Consider the following 23,589-nt stretch of genomic DNA (forward strand, 5'->3'; position numbering starts at 1 on the left):
CAGATCACACGCGTCTTTTGTGTTCTGTCCTGTGTCGTCCCGTACTACCTAAGCAAGCAATAAAGTTTTTTCTACTGATCCGAACCGTCGCGCTGTACTTTAATTCGTTCGATGTTAATAAATTCATGTTCGTCTTGCCCAGTATAATCGTGCGTTATTAATTGCCCCGGAAAGTCCACATCCGTGAAAAAACATTGGTCCTTCGATAGCCGGATGTCGGGACTTTTAAAGCCGCCGCGGAACAAGTGATCGTTTTGGATACCGTGTGCTGCGACAAAGTGCTGGGCAAGCGTGTGGTGTTCGGTCGTTGACCTTTTGTGTGTGTTATTTGTGCACAAAAAGGACTGCCGCGTGACCAGTGCGTCGGTCAACAAGATCGAAAAAAGAAAATTACTTTGTCCTGTGGCTGGTTGGCGGATGAAATTTTGGCGCTTAAAGAAGCGTGTGCCACTTGGGGGAAATCAAAAAAATAAACCACATAGATATCAACCTACTGTGTTGAAAAAAAAAAAGTGAGCCAAATTGGTAAAAATTCGGAAAGCTGTTTCTGTTTCTGTTGCTGTTTGCTGCTGGTAATTCGGTGGGAGCCGAATTAACAAATTTTGGCCATTTGATCACCCGTGCTGATCTTTAGGATCCCGTTGCTGGTGTGTGCGACTTTGGACTAGTCGCTGCGGATGCTGTTCTCCCTCGCACAGCGTTCTGGAGGATCTTCGAGGCCAACAGGAAGTCAGGGAAGTACTATTTTGCTTTATTAAGGGCTGTGGTGATCGAGAATATATAATCGGATCCCACGCGATAGGCTTGTGTTAAGAATTTTGGACTTCTCGTTGAGTGTTGGTCGAGAAGAATAACTAAAATAACGCTGGTTGGATTAGAATCCGGATCAGAGTTGAATTTGGCTGATTTTGATTAACAGCTAGGCTGAGACACTTTTGGCTGATTTTTGCGATACATCAGCTCCGGAGTTGCTGTCAATCCTTAGCGCGAGACGTTGAGTCGATCGGTCGGGTGTAAATTCGGTGATTCAGTGAAGACGAAATCAGTGAATACAGTGATCCCTTGCTTGTGACAATGCCTAGTGAATTGCGTGAGCTAATTAAGCAGGAGCGAAACCTGCGAAGGACACTAGACTCGGTGCGTCAGTTTGCTTCAAGAGGAAGCAATAACAGTGAACTGATAAGTGTGCGGTTAGAACTCCTTGAAGACACGTTCAGACAGTTTAAAAAAGTGAGAACGGAAATAGAACTGCAAACTGACCACCTGAGCAACACCACGGACGAGTTTAGTGATCAAGAGGCATTGGACCAAGCAAGGGAAGACGAGAATGTGGGCATCCTGGTGGAGTTCGAGGAGGACTACTGTGTTGTGAAGAGTGAACTCCTGCGCCTGTCGTCAACGATTCGAGGATCATCAAACGCAACTCCAGCTCAAAATGCAGCAGTATCTTCTGGTCCTCCCTCAACTCTGGCAAGGGTGAAGTTGCCGGAAATCAACCTGCCGTTCTTTAGTGGGAAAACCAAAGAATGGGTCACTTTTCGAGACTCGTTTAAAAGCTTGATCCATTCCAGCAGTCAACTTAACGATACCGACAAGTTTTGCTACCTTCGTTCGGCCGTGACGGGTGAAGCTTTACAAGCGATTGCTTCAGTGGACATCACCGCCGCAAATTACGATATCGCGTGGTCTACCCTCGAAAAGCGATACGAGAACCGGAAGCTGCTGGTAAAATCCTACCTGGAATCACTGTTTTCCATTGAGCCGATGAGAAAGGAGAGTTACGATTCTCTCAACAAGTTGCTTAGCGAATTCGAGCGGAACCTCCAGATGCTGCAAAAAGTAGGCGAGAACCCAGACCAGTGGAGCACGCTCCTGGTTCACATGCTGTGTTCTCGCCTGGATCAATCCACCCTGCGCCAGTGGGAAACCCACCACAGTTCCAAAGAGGTACCGCTGTACGACGACGTGATGAGTTTCCTGCGTAATCATTGTTCGGTGTTGGAGTCCATCGCTCATCGGAGACCAGAGCGACCAGAAAACAGTGAGAAAGGTGTTAAGTTCGGTGTAAGCAACCCAGCAGTTCCCTCCGTGATGAAGTGTCCGTTTTGTGGTGATGTGTTTCACATAGCTTTCCGGTGTACCAAATTCCTGAAACAAACTGTCGGTGCAAGAAGTGAATCAGTGAAGCGAGCTAGATTGTGTTATAATTGTTTGTCCTCCGGTCATCTAGCTCGTGATTGTGTGAAAGGTTCCTGTCACCATTGCGAAATGCGCCATCACTCGCTTTTACACCCCATATCCTCCGTCTCGCAGCAATCAACTCGTCCTACACCTTCAGTGTCTCAGCCTCGTCACCAGTCTTCATCATCATCACACACCTCACCGATATCCAACCAGCCAACCCCAAGCCACCCTCCCAACACTCAACCCTCGACCTCGTATCCAGTTACACAGCCCATTCTCACCACAGACCCTCAGCAAGCCATAGCACTTCCCTCCCACACACCGAACCTCACGAAACAAGTCCTGTTGTCCACAGCCATTGTTCGAATCCAAGACACTCTTGGAAATACCCGTCTAGCCCGAGCCTTGCTCGATTCGTGCTCCCAGTTTTGCTTTATGACCACTCGCTTCAGCCAACATCTAAAACTGCGACACGTTCCAGAAAACCTCACCGTTCAAGGCATCGGTGGATCACGAGCTGTGTCACGCAAACTGGTGGAAGCTTCCGTTAGTGCTCGATCCTCGCAGATTTCAGAATTCAACACTGCCATGAATTTCTTCGTTTTGCCCGAGCTGACAGCCACACTTCCTGCAACACGAGTCAAGTACGAAAGTTGGTGTTTACCTCGAGAAGATCAGCTTGCTGATCCCAGCTTTTCGGAACCAGGAGAGATCGACATCATTATTGGCGCCGAGTACTTCTTCGATCTGCTTCTGGAAGGCAGATTTAGAGTGGCGAAGGATGGCCCTAGTCTGCAAAATTCCGTACTTGGGTGGGTCATCGCAGGTACCATTCCGGAGAAATCTGCAAGCTATTCGTTTTCCACTGTTGCTTGTCCAGTAGCAGCGAGTAAAAAATCCGTTGTAAGGTCGACTAGCGAGGAGTTTTCCGTTGAAACCCACATCCGTGACTGCGATAGAGAAGGTGTCTTTTTGCCGAAATGTGACCACGTAATTCGGCAACTGGGGGAGTCGCGTAACGCAGCAGTGAAACGGTCTTCCAGCGTAGAAAAACAGTTAACCAACAGCGAAAAGAAGCTAGCAGAAAGTGAAGAGGAATCGCATCCTGAGGCAGCAAAAAGTTTTGAAAACTACACGTATGTCGATGATTCACTCACTGCAGCGAATTCAGTCGACAGTGCGGAGAAGTTAGGAACGGAGGTGATTGAGTTTGCAGCAGCAGATTGTTTTTTGTTGAAGAAATTCAACTTAAATTCAGCCCACGTACTGTCTGCATTACCGGATCACCGTACAGACGAGCGCGCTTCCTTGACCGTGGATTCTACGACTGCAGCTGTGAAGACCTTGAGCTTAGTGTGGAAAGACAATCCGTTTGCAGCCATCCTTCGAGTCGATCGTCAACCAGGAAGTTTCCCGATAGAATACGACGTTCTCCAGAGAAGACGACTGCTGAAGCCGACATTCCCGATCTTGATCTTATACACTGTGTTTGTCGTTGGCATAATTTGCGTTGGCGGCCGGCTAGTGCACGCACCGATTAGCGAACATTCCAATGCTAAAATTAAAATCAAGCACCACAACCACTGGGTATTCTGTGCCGAAGCTCGGCTGCTTGTTTATTCCATGCGTGAGGGATTGAGAAGATTGGATGAAATTCATCAGCGTTTTCGCAACGAACAGTTCCAGAGACTTGTTGTCCATTCCGCCGTAGACGACGAAACCGAATTCATCCCCCCTAGAACGCCAAACTTTCCAGTCGATTAGCAAGCCATCATCCACCTAGCTTCACCATCACAATAAGCAGTTTAAAAATCATCAGTTAAGTTGTCCACCGCATTCGACCCTGTTCTTGTTTTTCCATTGAGACGACCTATTGTTTCGAGCTACATCACCGGTGGATTTCAAGTACGTCGGAGACAAATCCATGGTACATGTTCTCTGCACGTAGTCAGCAAACAAGATCTTCAGCGAGTTTGGCCAACTTTACCTGGGGGTCATCGTGAGCTGACAGCAACCCTCCACCATCGTCGTAGTCTTGCATCGCAGTCAGTCATCGTCATCAGCGCCTGGGGCGCTCGCGGAGGCCAGGAGGCCTCCGCTCCAGGGAAGTTTTTGTAATGTGTGATTAAAAAGATAAAAAAGCACCCTCTCATCTTATTAGGTCGAATCGGTCCGGTGGACCACATCCAGTCATCCATTCAACTAGTCATCTAGCCATCTAGTCAACCAATTGTTCCGTTCTCCTGTCGTCACGTCGTCCAGTCACCACATCGTCCGTTCAACCGCCATCCGTACTACAAGCGATATGTGTTTCCGTGTCCTGTCGTTTGTACATCGTTGGTAAAGATCGTCCAGTCCAGTCCAGTAGTTGCAGAAGCGCAACCAGACGCAGCCAGTCTGAGCAGGATTCCAGCCCTAATGCCATGGGGGGTGACGCGGTCGCGATCGGACGGGTCGGACCTGTCACCCCAACCCCACCCAACGTTAAGTACTCTGCGTTACCTTCATCCTTTTAGGAACTTACTTGTTCTCCCTCACAGGGTCGGCGTTGCGTTGGAGGTCCTGGGCTGTGAATCACCGTTACCTGTATCGTCATCGTAGTTTGGTCATCGTAGTCTTCGTCATCGTAGTCTTCGTTACCAATTCCTCGTTAGTTAAGATAGGATAAGCATTGTTAGTCATAGTAATTTTGCGTATGGGATGCAACAAAGTAGGGAATCATTGTACAAAGATTTTTTGAAATGGGCAGTATTTCAAGGCGGCCGGTATGTTCGCACGAAAACCCGGTCATTGCAAACCCTGATTGAAAACGCAATTCATTCATCGCGTATCAAACCAATTTGCCAGTAGATCTCTCCCTCTCAAAAAAAGCTAGCCAAATCTGGCGCATATTACAGCATCCCATAGCGTACAGCATCCCATCCAGTACAATAGAAAGTAAGATCAGACTTGCAATAAACGGACAGCAGATCACACGCGTCTTTTGTGTTCTGTCCTGTGTCGTCCCGTACTACCTAAGCAAGCAATAAAGTTTTTTCTACTGATCCGAACCGTCGCGCTGTACTTTAATTCGTTCGATGTTAATAAATTCATGTTCGTCTTGCCCAGTATAATCGTGCGTTATTAATTGCCCCGGAAAGTCCACATCCGTGAAAAAACACAATCATTTTCCAATGAGATTTTTTACGTTACTATACTTGTTTTTGGCTGTTTTGAATTAAGTTCAGGGTACCTTTTTAAAAAAACTGCAATATTCAGTAGGTACACGGTTTCAATATAACCATATACTAAAATATAAAAAATGCTGGAAACAAAAAAAATAATCGAGTTGCCACCATTTTATTTGGTTGATTTTAAGGTAAAAAAGATGTCAAGTTTAGAAATGCTTTAAGTTTATATTCTGCGCTTTTACTAGTTACCACATTCTTTATAAGATAAAAAAAATGTTGAAAATGGCTAGTCATAAGTGATTGAATTACGGAATCACTTCGGAATTTTATTCATTAAAAATTTGTCACACAAAACTAGAATTTAAAAAAACAAATGAATCCCAACTTTCGTTTAAGTTTTAATTTATACATCAGTTATTCAATCCGAAGTTATTCAAATATATTCAAAATTCCAGAATTCAGTATTTGTTTTTCTGGGATTTTCATCAAAATTCTGTATGAGAGAAGTAAAAGTATTTTAATTGAATCCTCAACTGGAAATACTGAAAGTATTACACGGCATCATATCAAAACCATGTTAACTATAAGCATTTCCCTTTATAAAAATCCAAGTTGGTGTTAAAGCCTGAAAACAAGGTAAAAAGTTTTGACCAAATTTCGAAGGATAATGTTAAGATTCTAACTAGAATTATTTGTTTCTTGCTTTTTATTTCAGTCTGGAAATACTGCAATTTCCTGTAGAAATCGCAACGAGCATCACTGTAATTTTATTTCATTTTTTTCAACTTTAAAATTCAATTACTGAAATTTACGTTCAACTTGTATTAAAATGGCTACCTTTTTGGTCGAAAAACCTGATTAACAAATTAATTTATGAATTTTAAAACTGCGAAAATCATTAAATCTGCATAGGGAAAACCGGGAACAAACCGGGAATTTAAAAATGAAAAGTCACTGGCCACCCTGCGTTTTATGCATTTTCAAGTCATTTGGCATCAACATTAAAATTTCGATTTTTACGATTTCCTTTGGGTCCCTTTGGTGCTTTTTAAGAGTCAAAACCCCGAAACTTTGACTGTTTTGAGACACCCCTAAATTAAGTCCGATTGAGCTGAATTTGTGCACAGCTAAGATTTTTGGTCCATTCTAAAAATGTCCATGGTCGGTTTGCGAAATTCGCCATGACTCATTTGGATGCCACTCTCAAGAAAAAGTCTTATTCGATAGATCTACCCTCCGAATATCCAAAATACACACGGAAAATAATGAAAAAGGTAAAATTTACAGAGTAATTTGGCTAGTTTTATTTACCCCTTTTTAGAGGTGAATTTTACCTATTTTTCATCCACCTAGCAAATAGGTGAATTGCACCGTTTTTGTTTTCAACTAGAAATTTCACCATTTTGAAATTCACTGAGCAAAAGGTACATTCTACCGGTTTCCCATTCACTGTCAAAAAAGGTTTTTTCTTCTTCAACTCTTAAAAGTTGTTCTGGTTAGTCACCAAATTAAATGATACAAAGGCACAAATTCTTAAAGATTTGATTTTTTAAGAACGACGTTTTCATTACCCATGTGATTAATATTTTGGGAATCTATGTTTCAATAATGTTCTTCTTTCGTACGATCCGGCTAGATGAATTCCTCTTTTTTCCGTGTCCTTCCGCGCCATCATGGCCGCTGAATCTTCCTACAATTAGCACATTCCGTTCGTAGGCCAATCTGTAATATAGTTTATTGATGAGAACTAGCACAACAAAATGAAATCTAATGCTAAATTTACCTTTCTGTTTCTATTTTCACGTATTGCACACGAAACAAAACGTTTACCTGAATAAAAATATAGATTGACCTCCAAATATGAGTTCGGAAAATAGTTACATTTTTTCGAGATGAATTGTACCGTTTTGTTCAGCGCAACCCAGGTAAACTTCACCTCGTTACGAGGTAAGCTTTACCTCGAAGGAGTAGAATGTACCTTTTTAGGATTTACTTTTTTCTTTGTGAAATCTACCTTTTTTGTCTGTTCAATTCAATTAAACTTCATCTTGCTATCTGACTTGAATGACTTATAAGGTAAAAGGGTCATACATAAATATTATTATTATAATAATTATTATTATTATTCACCTTGCTATGAGGTAAGCTTTACCTTTTTTTGGACCTTTTTTTCTAGGTGAATTCTATCTTTTTTGTCTGTTGGATTCAGGTAAACTTTAACTCGTTGTTATACGCACTTTTTGTTGCCTGTGGAATCTATTATCTGACCCCTTTTTTTCAAAATTTTAAAATAACGCTTTTTTTGAGTGGTGGAAAAGACTGTCAAAAATATTGTGAGACTACTGTGAGTCATTTAAACCTAATCTCAAAAAAAATATATTTTAAAAAAAGAATTCCAGAGCTCGTAAGCTGTATAGCCGATACCGAGGCAATAAGACAGATGATTTCTGATGGACCACTGAAAAACCCTTTTACAAACAAATAAACAAATTCCAGCGGTTGAATCCTATAACATTTCTGCTCGTGGTAGCAGATTAAAGTATATATTTGGTGATTGTTTAGTGAAAAATATAATGAATGCGATGACTCTGCTCCTATAGAAACAAACACAAGAATTTTCAAAACGAGAACTTTGGTTTCGTTGTTTTTAAGAGGCTTAAAAGTGTGCATACTCTTCAGTGTACCTATCGCAACCTAAATACGATCTAAACTAACCGATTATACTTAAGGGTGCCTTAAGTTCAATCTCATGATGATTTTGCTTCGTTTTTGGTAAGATTTAGTCATCATGGGCTTGTGTTATATCTTTGAATTTCTTTCTACAAAATTCTTGGACAACAAAAACTTGCGGAAATGCGAAAGAATTTATCAAATATACTAATCAATAAAATGGATTTGTTATTGGAAAAACTATTGACCTTGAGAATAATCAACAATCAGATTACTATGAAACCTATATCCCAGCTCACATCTGTAAACGACAACTCATAAATTTAGTTACGCAAGACCGACATATAAAAGTTTTGCGTGCCAAATAAACATAATCGATGGCGGTTCGCTCCTGCATCATTTAGCTTTGTTTAGTTAGCTGTTTTCGTTAGTCTTTTCATTCATATTAGGGAGGTTCGATCAATATGATTATGCGCCTTTCGTTTGTTGTTTCGTGGTTGTTTTGTTGCGGCAAAGAATAGAACGGAATTCTATTCCATTCTGTAATACCCAATAGTTGACTAAAGGTTCGACTATTCCGCTCTCTCCAGAGATAACCTTTGACACGGCCCTAAGCCGCCGTCTTCGTCGACAATTACGCCTAGTAGCTTGAGTGATTCCGTTGCAAAAATAATTTTCAAGACAGGAGAGATTGATAACCTCGACAGCGAGAAGCGCAAAAGTTGCTAATTTTTCAATATTTACAATTACTGCAGCGTCAAGTGACCACTTCACACACCTCCGAATGCAGTCCTACAGAAATACAACGACCAGACTGTTGGTGTATCAGCTGTGTACGTTTCAAATATTAGAAGTGTGGCACAGTAACTTGGTTCCCGGTCGTGTTTCTGCGCGACCAATTCTCTTATCAGTTTAATTTAATTCCGCTCTTCATTGGAGCTGGACGTTTGCTCGAACAACCTGTGACTGAATGGTGAAATTGCGTTTCGTTCCAGTTACACCTACCTGCTCCAAGTCCATTAATTTGGAGCTGCTGCAGCGGAAGGTCAAATCCCTGGAAGATGAGAACAAATCACTCCGGTGCGAGGCCGCCCAGCTAGTAAAGGAAACGGACGAGTGCGAGGAGCAGGAACGGAAACTGATGGCCGACATCGCCAACCAGCTGAGCACGGCCAACAGCGAGTACGATGGGCTGAGTAAGTAGCTAATTCGCTTGAAACGCATATCATTGTATTGACACCGGTTGTGTAAATTAGTTTCTCTAAAGTACAAGATCTGCCAAGTAATCCGTTAGAAGATAATAATCTTTGAAGTGATCAAATTTAAACTGTCTAGCCACTTGGAGTACAGTGCAGAAAACTTGAAAGATAAGATAACCGTTAACATCTGTAATTTTGTATTTCCACAGATCTAGAGCTAGAAAGACTGAAGGAAGAAAATCGGCTGCAGCATGAACAAATTATTAGCCTCACGTCGCGCCTGTCGGAGGCGGAAATCCGATTGCATCAGCTTACCACGGAGAACGAGGAAGCGTCCTCGTTGCTCAGTATTACCAAAGAGAACCAGAACTTGCTGGCGGGTGAGCTGGCCGAGTTCAAGGCACGGTATCAAGAGGTCCTAAATCTATTGCAAGAAACGCAGGAGCAGCTAAGGCGCCAAAGAAAACGTGCCCAACCGTTGGTCAGAAGCTCGTTGATCCCGGGAATGGGAGGCGTACCTGCGGCAGATTCGTTACAGTCGGAACTGATGGAAACTTCGCTGTTCTCGGATCATAGTTTGGACTCGGGTATTGCATCTGAACATGGGGGTCCATCACATCATCTGCCGGCGTACAAAAAGATCTTCGAAACGGTACGTTCGGCTACCCGAGCCAATACAGCCGGGTTCAGTGATAACTACTCCCAAATGGGATCGATGATGATGAGCTCGTCTTCTCAGCCCCGGATGAGTCCGTACGTTTTCCCTGGTGGAACTGCCGGAACGACGACTACGCACTCTTACAAAGGTGGTTCTTCCGTTTACAGCACAATGTACGAAAGCTCTTTGGGCGGACGGACGTTTTCGCGAGAAAGTTTGGTTTCTGAGTCGGAAGACGGCTACCCAGGACAAGCACAAGCCGGAATACCTGGTGCTCCCGGTGCCAAAGACCTCGAGGCAGCTCTGAAACGGTTGACACCGGCCGAAGTTTTAGCTCGTAGAGCAATGCTCCAGCATGCACCCGCCGGAACCTATAGCTACGACGATCAACCGAGTGGAATTCCTCTGGGATGTCGCACTCCAGACAGCATCATGTCTACCGGATCATCGGGTCTATCTGGCATGTCCTCGAACCAGTGGCGTCTTCCGGAGAAACTGCAGATTGTTAAACCCATAGAAGGTTCCCAGACTCTTCATCACTGGTCCCGTTTGGCGACTCCAACGCTGAGTGGGCTGTTGGAGGAACGACCTGGTGTTACTATTCGTGGTGGGCGTGGCTTAGACGACCTTGGTCTACAGACGTATTCCTTGTCGGATGTAGAAGAAGACGCCGAAGAACATCCTGGCAAACGCTTCCCTTCGTTCGGTTGCACCTATACCTATACCACAAGTACTGTTATGCACCCGGATGACGGCAGCTTGGCCGTTACCTTTAGCCTTCCACCATCGCAGATGTCGTCCCAAATGACCTCCGAGTGTCCTTCGAGACAACCAACTGCACCGTCTACACCTAGAACGGGTCTTTCACGCCGAAATTCTTGTTCAACGTTTTCGGTTAATCTTGGTTTAGCTTCGGTGCTCAACGAGCGAGGTATCAAGGCTGTTACACCAAGCGCCCTGAATACTCCAGCTGGTCCCAACTATTCGCCTACAGTAACACCCTGTAATAGCCCTGGTAAGTTGTTTATCTCTCTTCAAAATAAAACAATTTTTAATTGGTTTGTCTCCCATAATTTCAGAGGGTTCTCCCACACGATCGATGTCTCCAGAACCACCGCTTTTGTCTGGGTTGCTAGCATCGGGGGCCGATATCTTGCGCAAAAAGTTCGCCGTTGCGTCTTCTTCAAGTGAAATGGAGCGACCATCGCGATTAACGGCTCGCAACAAACTCGCGCTGTCAAGGCTCGAGAAGAAAGCTCTTCGGTCAATCAAAATTATGGAAAAGGTTGAGAGTATGGGTGTGGACAATTTCATGCCCCACGGTAGCCACGGTATAAGTCCGCTGGCTTTGCATGGATCTTCCGCCCTGTACACCTCTACGGTTCGAGGTCGAACGTCAAGTCCAATGGCACAACTGACAAGTCTAAAGCATCTACAGGACAATAGCCGACTCAAACAACAGCAGGATGAGCTTACCATTGATAAGGAAACCATCAAAGCTGTCCTGAGCAAGGGTCTCTCCCACGACAGCCTGAAGAACATATCTTCGGGCGCTAGTGATGTCTCGTCGGGAAGCTCTTCATCATCGACCTCCGGTGTTTATGCCGATAGTGACACTGCATCATCGGTGAGCGGTGTGAGGCCTTTGACTTCTACGGCAAAACCCTCAGCAAAGACCGGCAAGGACGTCAAGGAGAAGGACAAACCAGCAACATCTCCCACAACCGCTGCACGGTTGAAGCAGATGCAGCGACAAAAGAGTCGCCGTAATCTGCTGAACGGTGCCAACGGTTCGCAGCGACCGGACCTGGGCACGGTGAACGGGAACTCGGGAAGACAGGCCAGTGTACGGCCTGACTTGGGTACGGTAGGTAGTAGCAATAAGAGCAACAGCAACAACAATAAGAGCAATAGCAGAAACGACTCAGCTCCAGGCAGCGCTAGGGCAGCAGCGTCTTCTTCTTCTCCAGCTACACCGGAAGCAAGTCGTTCGCTGGGTCAAAGCGTTTACGGTACCATCAGTTCTCTACTGTTCGGGCGTAAAGGTGGACTTCTGTAAGAAAAAAACACATATTATTTTTGCCTATCAGAAAGTTATGCCCAATCACCATAACATTAATTCGTTTATTTTTCCTTTTAGCCAGTTTATTACCTTTCTGGTTTTCATATTCATGCGCCATAAGAATTGAAAGTGGAGTTTAATTTACTCACTTATAATTGCATAATTAATTGTGCAGCTTTATTTTCAAGTTTTCCTAATAAATGACAAACGAGCAGGATGCTTAAATTTTCGATAAAAACTTGCACAAATTGCTCTCTTTGCTGATTCTAAAAAACTTCTCGTAGTACGTACCCCTTAAAAGGATAAATTTGAACAAAGAACATAATTACCTACGTATCGTAGATTACCAACAAATAGTCTTAAATATTACGTTTTCTTGTATTTCGTAAGATAACTTCGTTTGATTCAAAGAAATTAAATTATCAACTCGGTACGCACACTTACAACGTACATGATAATTCTGTACACATTCCAGTGAATGATTCAGTGATATACATTTAGAAACCAATATTTATCTTCACCCCTTTATTATTTTGCATTTGGCTTCTCTTCTGCTACACTGCCTTAAATTGTTATTTAAAGAATATTTTCAAAGTTTCTTTTCCAAAGAGAGCAATTTATGAACTATTTGATTTTTTTTTCAAATTTCGATATCACTATGATAAGTTGCATTTCAATGTTTTCTTGAAATCCTCATCTCGTTCATTCAGTTTGAAGCCTGAATTATTTCTGATGTTTATTAGCATTTAGCTATTCTCTTCAATCATTTTATTTCAGCAACATGAAACAGCTTGTTGCCATTCTTTAATACCTGCTTTACTCGTACCTTCGTACTTGAAAATATGGCAGAATATTTTCTATTAGAAATCCGTTATAATTCTAATCCACAACGACCACACCGTCTATAATTTCTTTCTCATCTGTTTTATTAACTCCTCCCTAAACATGTGTTTTGTCGCTCGAACCGTAATTTAAAACGAAGTGTGGCTTTTGTGGCGATGGACAATTAACCTGAACAGGGATAAACCGGTGTAACCCGTTCAATCCTCCGAAAAAGGTTTCGGCACCCAGTTCCGGATCTTTCTCTTGGGAAAAATCCGTGCAAACATAAGATTGTGCCACCGTCAATCGTTTACAAGCCCATTTAGCTAAAGTTATTGAATGTGCCTTTATTTCAGTATCAGACAAGAGTTCTTTTTTGCTTGTACCTATCCCAAATCAAAATCTATAGCACACCTTTTAAAATTGTTTGTGTTTTCTCCTATTGGCGTCTTGTTTTGCTTTTCTTTCTCAAGAAAATTGCTTCAAGATATTTTTCCTTGTTTGTTTCTTTTGTAGCTTTTTGGTTTCTGATTCAAAATTTCAATGAAGTTGAAAGCGACAATACACTGTTTAGTGATGGTAGTTTAATTTTTGTCTTTATTTTTCCTTCATATCTATCCTTACACTCTATATAAACTATTATTTGAATACGTTTGTGAAATTAGACTGCTTTTAATAGAGACTGTAGCTAGCGCTAGATGATTTAAATTCTATTTGTATAAGCTTATCACATCTTTATAACTACTATTCGTACATGTTTTTGCACACTGTTTCAACCTTCGAAGGCCATCAGATGGCATTCGTTTTAATCAAAGTTTTCACTATTGCTTACCCATCTGTTGTTATCTGGTGCATTATTCTTTCTCACTCTTCATCTATCAACGATCCAATCGAAAGGTGCTCCTTATGCTAAAACACGTTAAAGAATCTTCCCGTGAATGGTTCAAAAACGAAATGTTTTGATTAATAAAGGCCTTTGAAGCTGACATGTAAATAACATCTATTAAATTTAAACTAATTGTTTGCAAAAACATTCAAATGATTAAAACTAACACAAAACATAAACAAACATTTGTAGATAATTATTTAGTTAAGCAAAGCTCTTGTAGAGGAACGATTGAGGGAGAAAATCTCCCCTTACCGTAAATTAAGCAGTAAGTATTTATTTTTCTACTGACCCCAAGATGCGACCAGAAAACAGTGCTGGCAAACTTTAGACGTTGTTAAATGATTTTAATATGAACACCACTAAGTCCAGCTTTCTGTGCAGTCCTACTAGGACCATGCTCACATAGCAATTGTTACTTATCGCCACTGATAGTCGCCAACCGAAAAAAATGTGAATTAATAGTAGAAAAAAGTTCTCCCTCTTTTCAGTAACAAGTAAAAGTCCCATGCACTTCAAATCCACTGTTACCAAATCAGCGCCCACAGACATCACGTATTTTGAAATTTTCAAACGTACAAATCATTAAAATTTCCAATAAAGAGAGCAAAAAGATAAGAACTTATAAATAATTAATAAGAGGGAGTTCTTCCTAAACAAAACCCGTTAAAACATACTGACTTCACAGTCGTTCACAAACGAAAAAAACGAAAATGTTTACAAAGTGAGAACAAACACACAAAGATGGTAGCGTATATAGGACGGAGAGCAAAAGACCGGTTCGTCAAAGAAATGTTGAATAATTGTATTATTAGAATGTTAATGGGAAAACTGACAACAGACAAACAAACGAACGTAAACGTGAAAAGCAAAAATAAAACAAGAAACACACATGTACGGTAATTACAACCAGAAGTTATTTTATTTTCTGCAGGAATATTGATTAAGGAAAATAAAAACGTAAACATTATTACAAATTAGCGGTTGTTGAAGTTGTTCGCGCTGAAACGTATTCGAAAGCCTATAGATGGGGGTCATTGGTACCGGTAGTTTTAAATCCATTTAGTGTTAATAATGGGTTCGCAAAAATGAACGCAGTTTTGAGTCGTTTTAAACTTTTTCTCGTGTGTTCCGTTTATTGGGATAATCTTGCTCCAGAAATATCGAAAACCATATACCTATTATTCTCTCAAAAAGAAAAAAATTTACAACGTTGGTCGAAGTACGCGTCAATTTAGCCATCAATATGATTGTCTTTTTTTGGACGATGAATAATTGTATTGAATTTTCGTTTATTAAAAAATGGCAGTCTTACGAGGCCCTCAGAGCCTTTCGTGGTATTCAATATACTCCGGGCAGCAAAATCTTGTGGGTTCAGGTCAGGCGAAGCCACCTAGCTCAAAATCAACCTTAAAAATTAATGTGTAATCCGTACCCTAAGTTGCAATGGGTTAACGGCTGCGGTGTGTATGTTTGTGAAAATGATAGATCAAACCATCATTTTCCTGACAGTGTCGTTACACACAATCTTATTAAACATGGTGTCATAATATGGCCTAAATTAGAAGAGGAGCTGGACATCTTTATTTAGTTTAAATTCAGCAGTAGGTTCAAAGATGTCTATTGTTTTCATGATCCATGTTGATAAGATGAATGGGAGTTGAAACACTTGCCCTCCCTTCCGCAGAACAATCGCAACATTTGGTAGTGAAAGTATCACAATTTACCGTAATAAAAGTTGATACTTTCAATAGGGCATAATTCGTTTGGTTAGGTAGTTAGTTGGTTTAGTCTTATAGAATTAAAAATAGAGAAAACGTGTGCTTGTAAAGGATGTTAGGTAAAGGTTATGGTATTCGCCTCCCCAATGCTCTAGTAAGTGTGTATTTGCGGTTTATGAATTGCGTTGGCTTATTCTTAAATCAAGCATTTTACAAGAACTAGAGGCTCATTGGATGGAAATGCTGTTGTTGAAGAATGTTATATTTCATTTGGTTAGACGTTTTTTGCTTTTTATTTAATTATTCACTTTTAGCTGATCTTTACGTTTTTCGGTTAGGTTTGAAATTCATCTATGGAAGTATATAATAGAATGTACGGTTTTGAAGAATAACAATGAGTAGGTAGTCCAAATCACTGATTTCGGGCATTTTAAATAGGCACACAATATATATTAAAATAGAACCCCTATGTAGACTTAGCATAGTTTGTCAGAGAGGCTGACCAGAATAAGTGATTAGGTTTTAGAAGAACAGCATTGTGCATTTCCAGTTCTTTTGATAAGTAGACGATATCGATCAAGATATTAAAGCTTGATTATTACTGGTTTGAGCTAGGCTTCATATTATATATTGATAGATAAAATGAATTAATATCCTATATTTCTTTTCTTTTTCCCTTCTTTTTCTCTTTTTTTTTATTTCTTTGCATGTGACCTTCTGATGATGACGAACGAGCCTTCAAGCCATATCCTCTAAACATTGGATCCCTAAGAATCATATGGCTTCGAATCCCAAGGATTTTATGAACACCTATAACAGTGTTCTATAACATGCCATCCCCTAACATCATGGGACCCAGACGTTGGCTTTCGCATGACATGGTTGCCAGCCCAAGGATCTAATCATAAATCAACTGCTGAAGATGGTGTCCTGTAACTTGGTGAGATCCTTCCTTTTTATTTTTAATATTTTCAATGCGCCCATAAACCGTAGTATGTAGATGCTTGGGGAGTATGTAGAGGCCAGTCTCGAACCCACCCTTGTCCTTCCTCCAACTGGTATCGGGAGGGGTTGGTTTATTATCTTGAACTACATTTTATCCATATTCCATAGATATAATGAAGTGCTTGATGGTTTAACCAACGTCTCAAGATCGCTTACTATTCTACGCTGCCTTCTCTAAACTTTAAATTTTCTTCTCCAAACTATTCTAATTTTCATTTCCAGCGTCAGCTCCCCGAGCTATTTAAACGCCATAAAAAAAAAAAAAAAAAAAAAAAAAAAGAAAAAAATTTACAACGTTGGTCGAAGTACGCGTCAATTTAGCCATCAATATGATTGTCTTTTTTTGGACGATGAATAATTGTATTGAATTTTCGTTTATTAAAAAATGGCAGTCTTACGAGGCCCTCAGAGCCTTTCGTGGTATTCAATATACTCCGGCAGCAAAATCTTGTGGGTTCAGGTCAGGCGAAGCCACCTAGCTCAAAATCAACCTTAAAAATTAATGTGTAATCAAAAGTTGGGTTTCCTTTACTTCGTGAGCTGGTGCGAAGTCCTCTTGAAAAACAATCTGCTGAAACCGACGACAAGCCATAGAACTATTTTCCGATACGTTAATTGGTTGATCTTCACCTTTTCAGGGTGTTCGCTTGATCATCACCAGGGAAGTTCGACCTTTACGAGTGAGTCCGGCTCGGCCCGGCATAGGTTTGTGATCTTCCTGGCAACCTCTTTAGCAACATCTTTCTGTGAATAAAGATGAAATAAGTTTATAATAATTAATTTGTTCAAATTGTTTCAGATCGGCCAAATGGAAAATTTGTCATTATTACCGACAGCATGAGCTGCCTGATAAGCTTACAAAGTTTCAAAGCGAAATCTTCGTATCCGGTTGCCTGGTACGAAATTAAAGAAATGGTAAAATCTGTCCAACTTAGAGGATCAACAATCACTTTCATGTGGGTACCTTCTCATCGGGGTATTCCTCTAAATGAATTAGCTGACCAAGAAGCAAAGTACACCTGATAACTACATCCTTACTACTCATGAAATAGCGTTTCCAAGCCGTCTTAGGAGTACACAAAGATGGCAAGCAGTCTGGAATAGTGGAGATAAAGGTCGCTTCTGCCACAATATATTATCCTATGTTTCGATACAACCATGGTTTGCTCAGTACGATTTCACTCGAAGACAAATTATAATATTATCGAAATTAATAAGCAACCATTCACGGTTACCAGCTCATCTGTACAGAAACCGAATTATCTCAAATGACACCTGTGAATGCGGCGCAGCTAACGCAGATCCAGATCATTTCTTGTTCACATGTTCAAACTATGCTGCAAAAAGATGGACGATATGGAAAACCCTGATGGAGAGAAGAATTGCACCGGATTTACAAATAATGCTTAAAACCCTCAACGCAGATGTACTCAAAATAATTGCAATTTTTTTCATCGATTCAAAGATTGATTTATAAGTCTGTTTAACTCTCACCACTTGGCCCACTATGTGTTATAAGTTAAGCCAAAATTGTTTTAAATAAAAAAAAAAATAACAATAATAATTAATTTTCCTTATTCGGTGTATTGAAGATCAAGTATGTCTTAATAATTGATTAATAATAACTCGAACAAGACTTACAGTGGAAAAGATTTATTAGCAGCTTGGTGGAGAGCTTAATGTAGACAAAGAAAATTTTTACGGATCAGCCTTTTCGTCTCGCATGAACTGGAACTTAAGGTAGGCTTGCCAGATACTTTTAGAAAAAAAGCGGGACATTTCACGGAAAAAAGCGGGACACAGCCGAAAAAGGCGGGACATTTAAAAAACTCTTTTAAAAAGGCTTAAATGTATTGCCAAACTTATACGTATACCATCAGCCAAAGTTATTTATAGAAAGAACAACAAGGTTTTTTTTTAACGCGGTTTGATTTTGCTCAGTTTTTGCAAGTCATTTCAATTTATTTCAAGTCCTACATTCCGCGGAATCTCATACCGCGTAAAAAACTTTCGTATAATAACAAATATATTTCAAATTCATTTTTGAAAATTAAAAACTTAAAAAAACTTTTATCATTGTATATTCTGGACAATTGAGTCAAAAACAGTGGTAATAAAAGGCAATTAAACTAAATTCCGTCGAAAAATCAAGATCCATAAAGCAACTTAGAAAATATTTTCTTCATACCAAAGTTATTTACATTGCATTCGGTTGAACGTGCTTCAAGGTGCTCCAAGAACGCCTAGCTGATTCAGATTCTTACTGTAACTTTAGAGTTGTTCAGTATTGTCTTATATAAACTATGGAAAATGTTGCTTATTTTGAGAAGGAGGACGTATTAGAAAGGTTTTCTGTGTGGAATCAATGAATGAAATTTGAGTTTTTCTAGTGTAAGTCAACTAACTTTGTAAAAGTTTTCCAAGAAAAAAAAGCGGGACATTTTGAGGAAAAAGCGGGACGGCGGGACATTCAACAAAAAAGCGGGACATGTCCCGCTTTTGCGGGACGGATGGCAACCCTAGCTTAAGGTTCTTCATGCCTATCATGTATCAGACCACTTTTTTCAGCGCTTGCCAATGTGCTTCGCCAGGTTGATCTTGAATACGTCCCAAGTATGCAACCGCAAAGGAAATATCGGAACAGACATACAGCATTGTGTACATGAGACTTCCAAGTAGCTTACGATACAGATAACAGACCGGATTTCCTTCATTCGTTGGGAGAAAACCGGCCTTTTCCATTGGTGTCTTTACGTGGTTGCTATCTATTATGCCAAATTTCTCCAACAACTCATAGACATCGAACCAGCAGTACGATCACATAGGATCTTGATTCAGAGAAATTGATTCACTTCGACTAAATGAGCCTTACATCGCACTGGTTTTCCATTTTTGTCTTGTTTGACCCGGAACACCCATTTGAATTTGAGAGGAACCACGCTAGCTGTCGTTCTACCAACCGCCACACGTGGTTGTCAGCCAGGGACTTCAGTTTTCCATCGACCGCTTGCTTCCTTCGTCTCGCCCAGCAATCTCCTTATACGCCTCAGGAGTATCGGAAATGGAACGTTCGACCTCATCTTGTCCCGCAACAGCATCAACATTTGGAACGTTATCTGTGGGACAGGATTACGTGGCAATGAAAAGTTTTCCCACAGTCAACTTCGAAATAGAATGTCCTAGAGCAACAGTTGCCATCGCTTCGTACTCTCGGAACCGTCGGAATACCTCAGACTTCTTCTTGAGGGGATACGTTACTGAAAAGTGCGTGAAATTGTCAATAAACAAAACAAAGCACCGAAAACCATCCAAAGTTGCCGGTGTGATACGACCTCACACGTCGGAGTAAACTCTCTCTAAAGGACTTAAAGCACCAACTCTTTTACCCGAGAATGGTTCTCGGCACTGCTTTCCAAAAACACATACATCACAAACATCCAATTTACCTGGTTCCTCGGCAATACCTGTTACCATGTCGTGCCTAACGAGGGCTTGCAAATTTTGGATGCTCAAATGGTCAAATCGACGGTGCCATAGATTACCGCTCACAGCTCCACACAAGTTGGCCGCCACAGTATCGAGGACCAAATCAAGTTCGTAAAGGTCTCTACGCACGGGACATTTTCCGAACAGCTTGCCGGCGTACCGCACAGTTGCTTCCGTTTTCTTGAAAGTAACGTTCAAATTTGTTTTGCCATCTTCTTCACAGAGAGAGAATTTTCTCGAAGATCAGGAACAAACAGCACATTTTGCAGGACCAATTTGACGCCTTCCTTATTAACGCCAGTAATTGTACCTCGATGCCAGGAAATCAGTGACTGATCATCTTTCGCCACATTGGTGATCACCGTTGTCTTCAGCTTCGTAAGGTCAGCGAAACAGTGTTTCACGTTCACGAGGTGGTCCGTGGCCCCAGAATCCAATTTAAAGGACACGACACCCGTCTTTCGTTCGGAAAAAACATGAAGGCTATCATCGCTTTACCTGCAGCATTAGCTTCAGCTCGTCCGTCCGGCGTAATCTTGACACGACAATCTTTGGCCCCTTCTTTTGGCAACGTCTGCACTTTCCCGTGAACCTAACGAACGCCGTTCTGACGAATAAGGTCTTCGAAGATCTTCAAATGGTCCTTCACTGACGATCCTTCAACCATTTTCAGGCATAAACGTTCACCAGGCTTGTCTAAATTTCCATTGACGTCTCCTTGTCCCGTACGAGGTCCAGCAGGTCACCGTGAATGAACGAAATTAGCAAATACTTCGCCTGTCCGTCCTTCTCCAGGAACTTAGAACGGCCAGCCGGAACCGCCGGGGGATCATTCTTGACCACGTCCATTCACCGATTTCAAATAAGCTTCCACCCTGAATCGTCAATTGTCAAAGCCGATGCCCGAGAACTGTGGGATCCCGAGGACCAGATCTTTGCGTGAGTCGCCCATACACAGCAAAAAAAAAATGTAACGATGGACTATCTAATTTCTGGGGATTACGGATTTTTGTTGCAATAATACATCTAAATGATGTACTCAACTCGAATACGTCGTGAAGTGTAATATCACAACCTTCTATGTGATATCGCATCAAGTAGTCAAAGTTTTCCTTTGTTGAAGTTCAAATTTGATTTCATTTCAAAAATTAAGAAACAGATTACGGACCTCAGCTGTATTAGTTTGGCTTGTAAGTACTACCAAAATTAATTTAAAATATAAGCAAACCAACAGCTACCAAAACAAGTTTCATAAGATTTCATTTTTAGGAAATATGGCCCATATGGATCAGTGGTACGAAACATATTCTTTGTGTCTCCAAACAGCTGGGTACATCAAGACAATGTAAAATTAGGTACCTTTTGCGACTCAAGTTATGTGCAGGTATTTGATGTAATATCGCATTACTTTTTTTGCTGTGTAACCTCTTGAAAATTGGTTAATAATAACTCGAACAAGATTTACAGTGGAAAAGATTTATTAGCAGCTTGGTGGAGAGCTTAATGTAGACTAAGATAATTTTTACGGTTGTTTAATAAAGAATACTTTTGTTTCCCTAGAGGCGACCAGTCACCAGCATTCTACGATTGCCAATTATTCCAACAGTATGATTAGAAACAATATCATGGTTAATATAAGTCGAATAATTATGTTCTAAAGAATAATCGCACTTTTGATTAAATGCGTTCCACCAGGTACACAGTAGCTTTTGTGCATTCCCTGGATGTTGCGTTCCATTTTTTCTCGAATTCTTCCATGCTTTGAGAAACTGTCTCTCCTTCCTAAAAATCCTCCTCACAATCGCCCAGTATCGTTCAATCGGTCGGAGATCTGGACAATTTGGTGGATTGATGTTTTTCTTGACGAATTGGATTTGGTCTGAAAGGCGTAATGTGCAGAAATGAAATCCGGCCCGAAAAGAGGGGTATACTGATGCTTTTTATAGAGTGGCAGCGATTTTTTTTCAATCATTCATTCAAGTTTCTTTGTAAACTTGAGCATTTATTGTACCTTTTGTGAAGAAAAACTTGACCGCAGACCACAGGTACCAAAAGGCTTGCCATACTACTAGAACCTTCTGCCCAAATATTTCCATCGCAATCGTACGGTCGGCATCATCCTCGGAACAATCACATCCCTACCTCACGGTTCGTGGCCCATTTTTCGGATAACACTTGATTACAAAATTAACAAATATATCCTTTGAAAGCTTAGACATAATGCTAACAAAGTGACAGGGCGCCATCGAATTCAGTTTTGTATGTTTAATAATAATTACTGTTAAAGTTAGGCCGGATTCTGTATTTATTCTGAATCACTTTCTTGGGAAAAAGATCAACCAACACTTCTCGGCTAGTAATGCTTAGTTTATTTAGAAATGGGACACTTTCTTTTGCTAATACCTCATTTACTAATAATCGGACATTCAAATTTTTGACAGCATTTAGCAGCCTGTGAAAAGAACTTTAAGACCTATTTTCTCCAAAATTTAGAATTAACGCGTTTTTGAGATATTTACGATGCAACAGAAAAAGAAAAAAATAATTTTGCACAGTTTCCTTCAAAATTCGTCATTATTAAATCGATAGCTGACAAAACTGTTGATTATTCAAAGAATTACTGTGTGTGAATGGTGGAAAAGTAAAAAAAAAAATCAAAACGAAATCTTTGGTTTTCGCGGTTTTTTAAAGCCTAAGAAGAGTAATCTTGTATATACCTTCGCAACCTACTGTCTTTACTAATCGATTATACTTAAAGTTCAATTTCATGATGGTTTCGTTATTGTCAGATTTTGCCAGCAGAAATTCCATTGAAAACATTTTAAAGAGGCTCAAAATCAATCTAGTTCTGTTAATTTCGAAAGAGCTGTATCCACTAAATGGCCCTTAGTTTCTTTAAAAGAGAAGTATTGGACTAAAAAGTAGCAGAAATTGAAGGAGGAGGATGCAGCCACCTAAAATACAGATTAGACGAAGAATAAGTTTGAAAAACTGATCAAAATCATAACTGAAAAAAGTGTGCGCCGGCTGATAGGAGGTACCAAGAATGAAGTTAAAAAAAATTCGTACAAAAAACGAAAAACATTTATTTTAATTTTTTTTATGAATTATCATAAGATTACCTTCATTTCTTTCATAGAAAGTATTTCGATCAAACTAATGGTTTTTGAAATACACGCGTTCGTAGCTGTCCCATTCCTAAAAGAACTAAGCTTTACATGTCTACCAGTTCATGGTATTTAATGGTACATATGAGCTGGAAGAGCTCAATTACTTCTAAGGTCAAACAAACAGTAATAACTTATTATTATGTAGGTATATCTATGGATTGAGTTGGGTAGATGTATTGGCTCCCAAACTCTGTCTCACTGTCCTCTTCAAGATTCCGAACCGGAGCCGATGTATACTGAATTCTATTTCTAAACGATCTTTTTTCACGCTGTTTTGAACTAGTTGTCAAACAATTGACTCGAAAAAAAATCTGTTGAAAAGTGTCGAAAACAGTACCCAGATATTCTTGTTTTTTTTTTCAAACCTCTAAGGAATGGTCAATTGATTGAACATAATTTTTTGACTTCACCTTTGATTTCTCGTATCACCTCGAGTTGCGGTAAAGCTTTGTTTTGATGATCTTTTCTTCTAAAGCTACTAATGGTCCTATATACCTTCCCTTGTGAAAACTCGATTTTCCTCTATCACTTCGCCCGTCGTGTGTCGGTCGATTTT

At 40.5% G+C, this 23,589-nt stretch overlaps 1 protein-coding gene across 9 annotated transcripts in view; it reads left to right on the forward strand.

Annotated features, from left to right (window-relative positions):
* The window catches only part of LOC129744102 (trafficking kinesin-binding protein milt-like), a 341,216-nt gene extending 326,585 nt beyond the window's left edge, over positions 1-14,631 (forward strand). For all 9 annotated transcript variants that reach the window (XM_055736475.1, XM_055736472.1, XM_055736470.1 and 6 more), the window contains 3 exons: positions 9,020-9,220; positions 9,433-10,896; positions 10,961-14,631. In XM_055736475.1, coding sequence (XP_055592450.1) covers positions 9,020-9,220; positions 9,433-10,896; positions 10,961-11,940 — 2,645 coding nt within the window. In that variant the 3' untranslated portion in view covers positions 11,941-14,631. The remainder of the gene's footprint in view (positions 1-9,019; positions 9,221-9,432; positions 10,897-10,960) is intronic.
* The last annotated feature ends 8,958 nt before the right edge of the window (positions 14,632-23,589 follow it).

The sequence above is a fragment of the Uranotaenia lowii genome, chromosome 2 (genome assembly GCF_029784155.1).
Source record: "Uranotaenia lowii strain MFRU-FL chromosome 2, ASM2978415v1, whole genome shotgun sequence".
NCBI lineage: Eukaryota > Metazoa > Arthropoda > Insecta > Diptera > Culicidae > Uranotaenia > Uranotaenia lowii.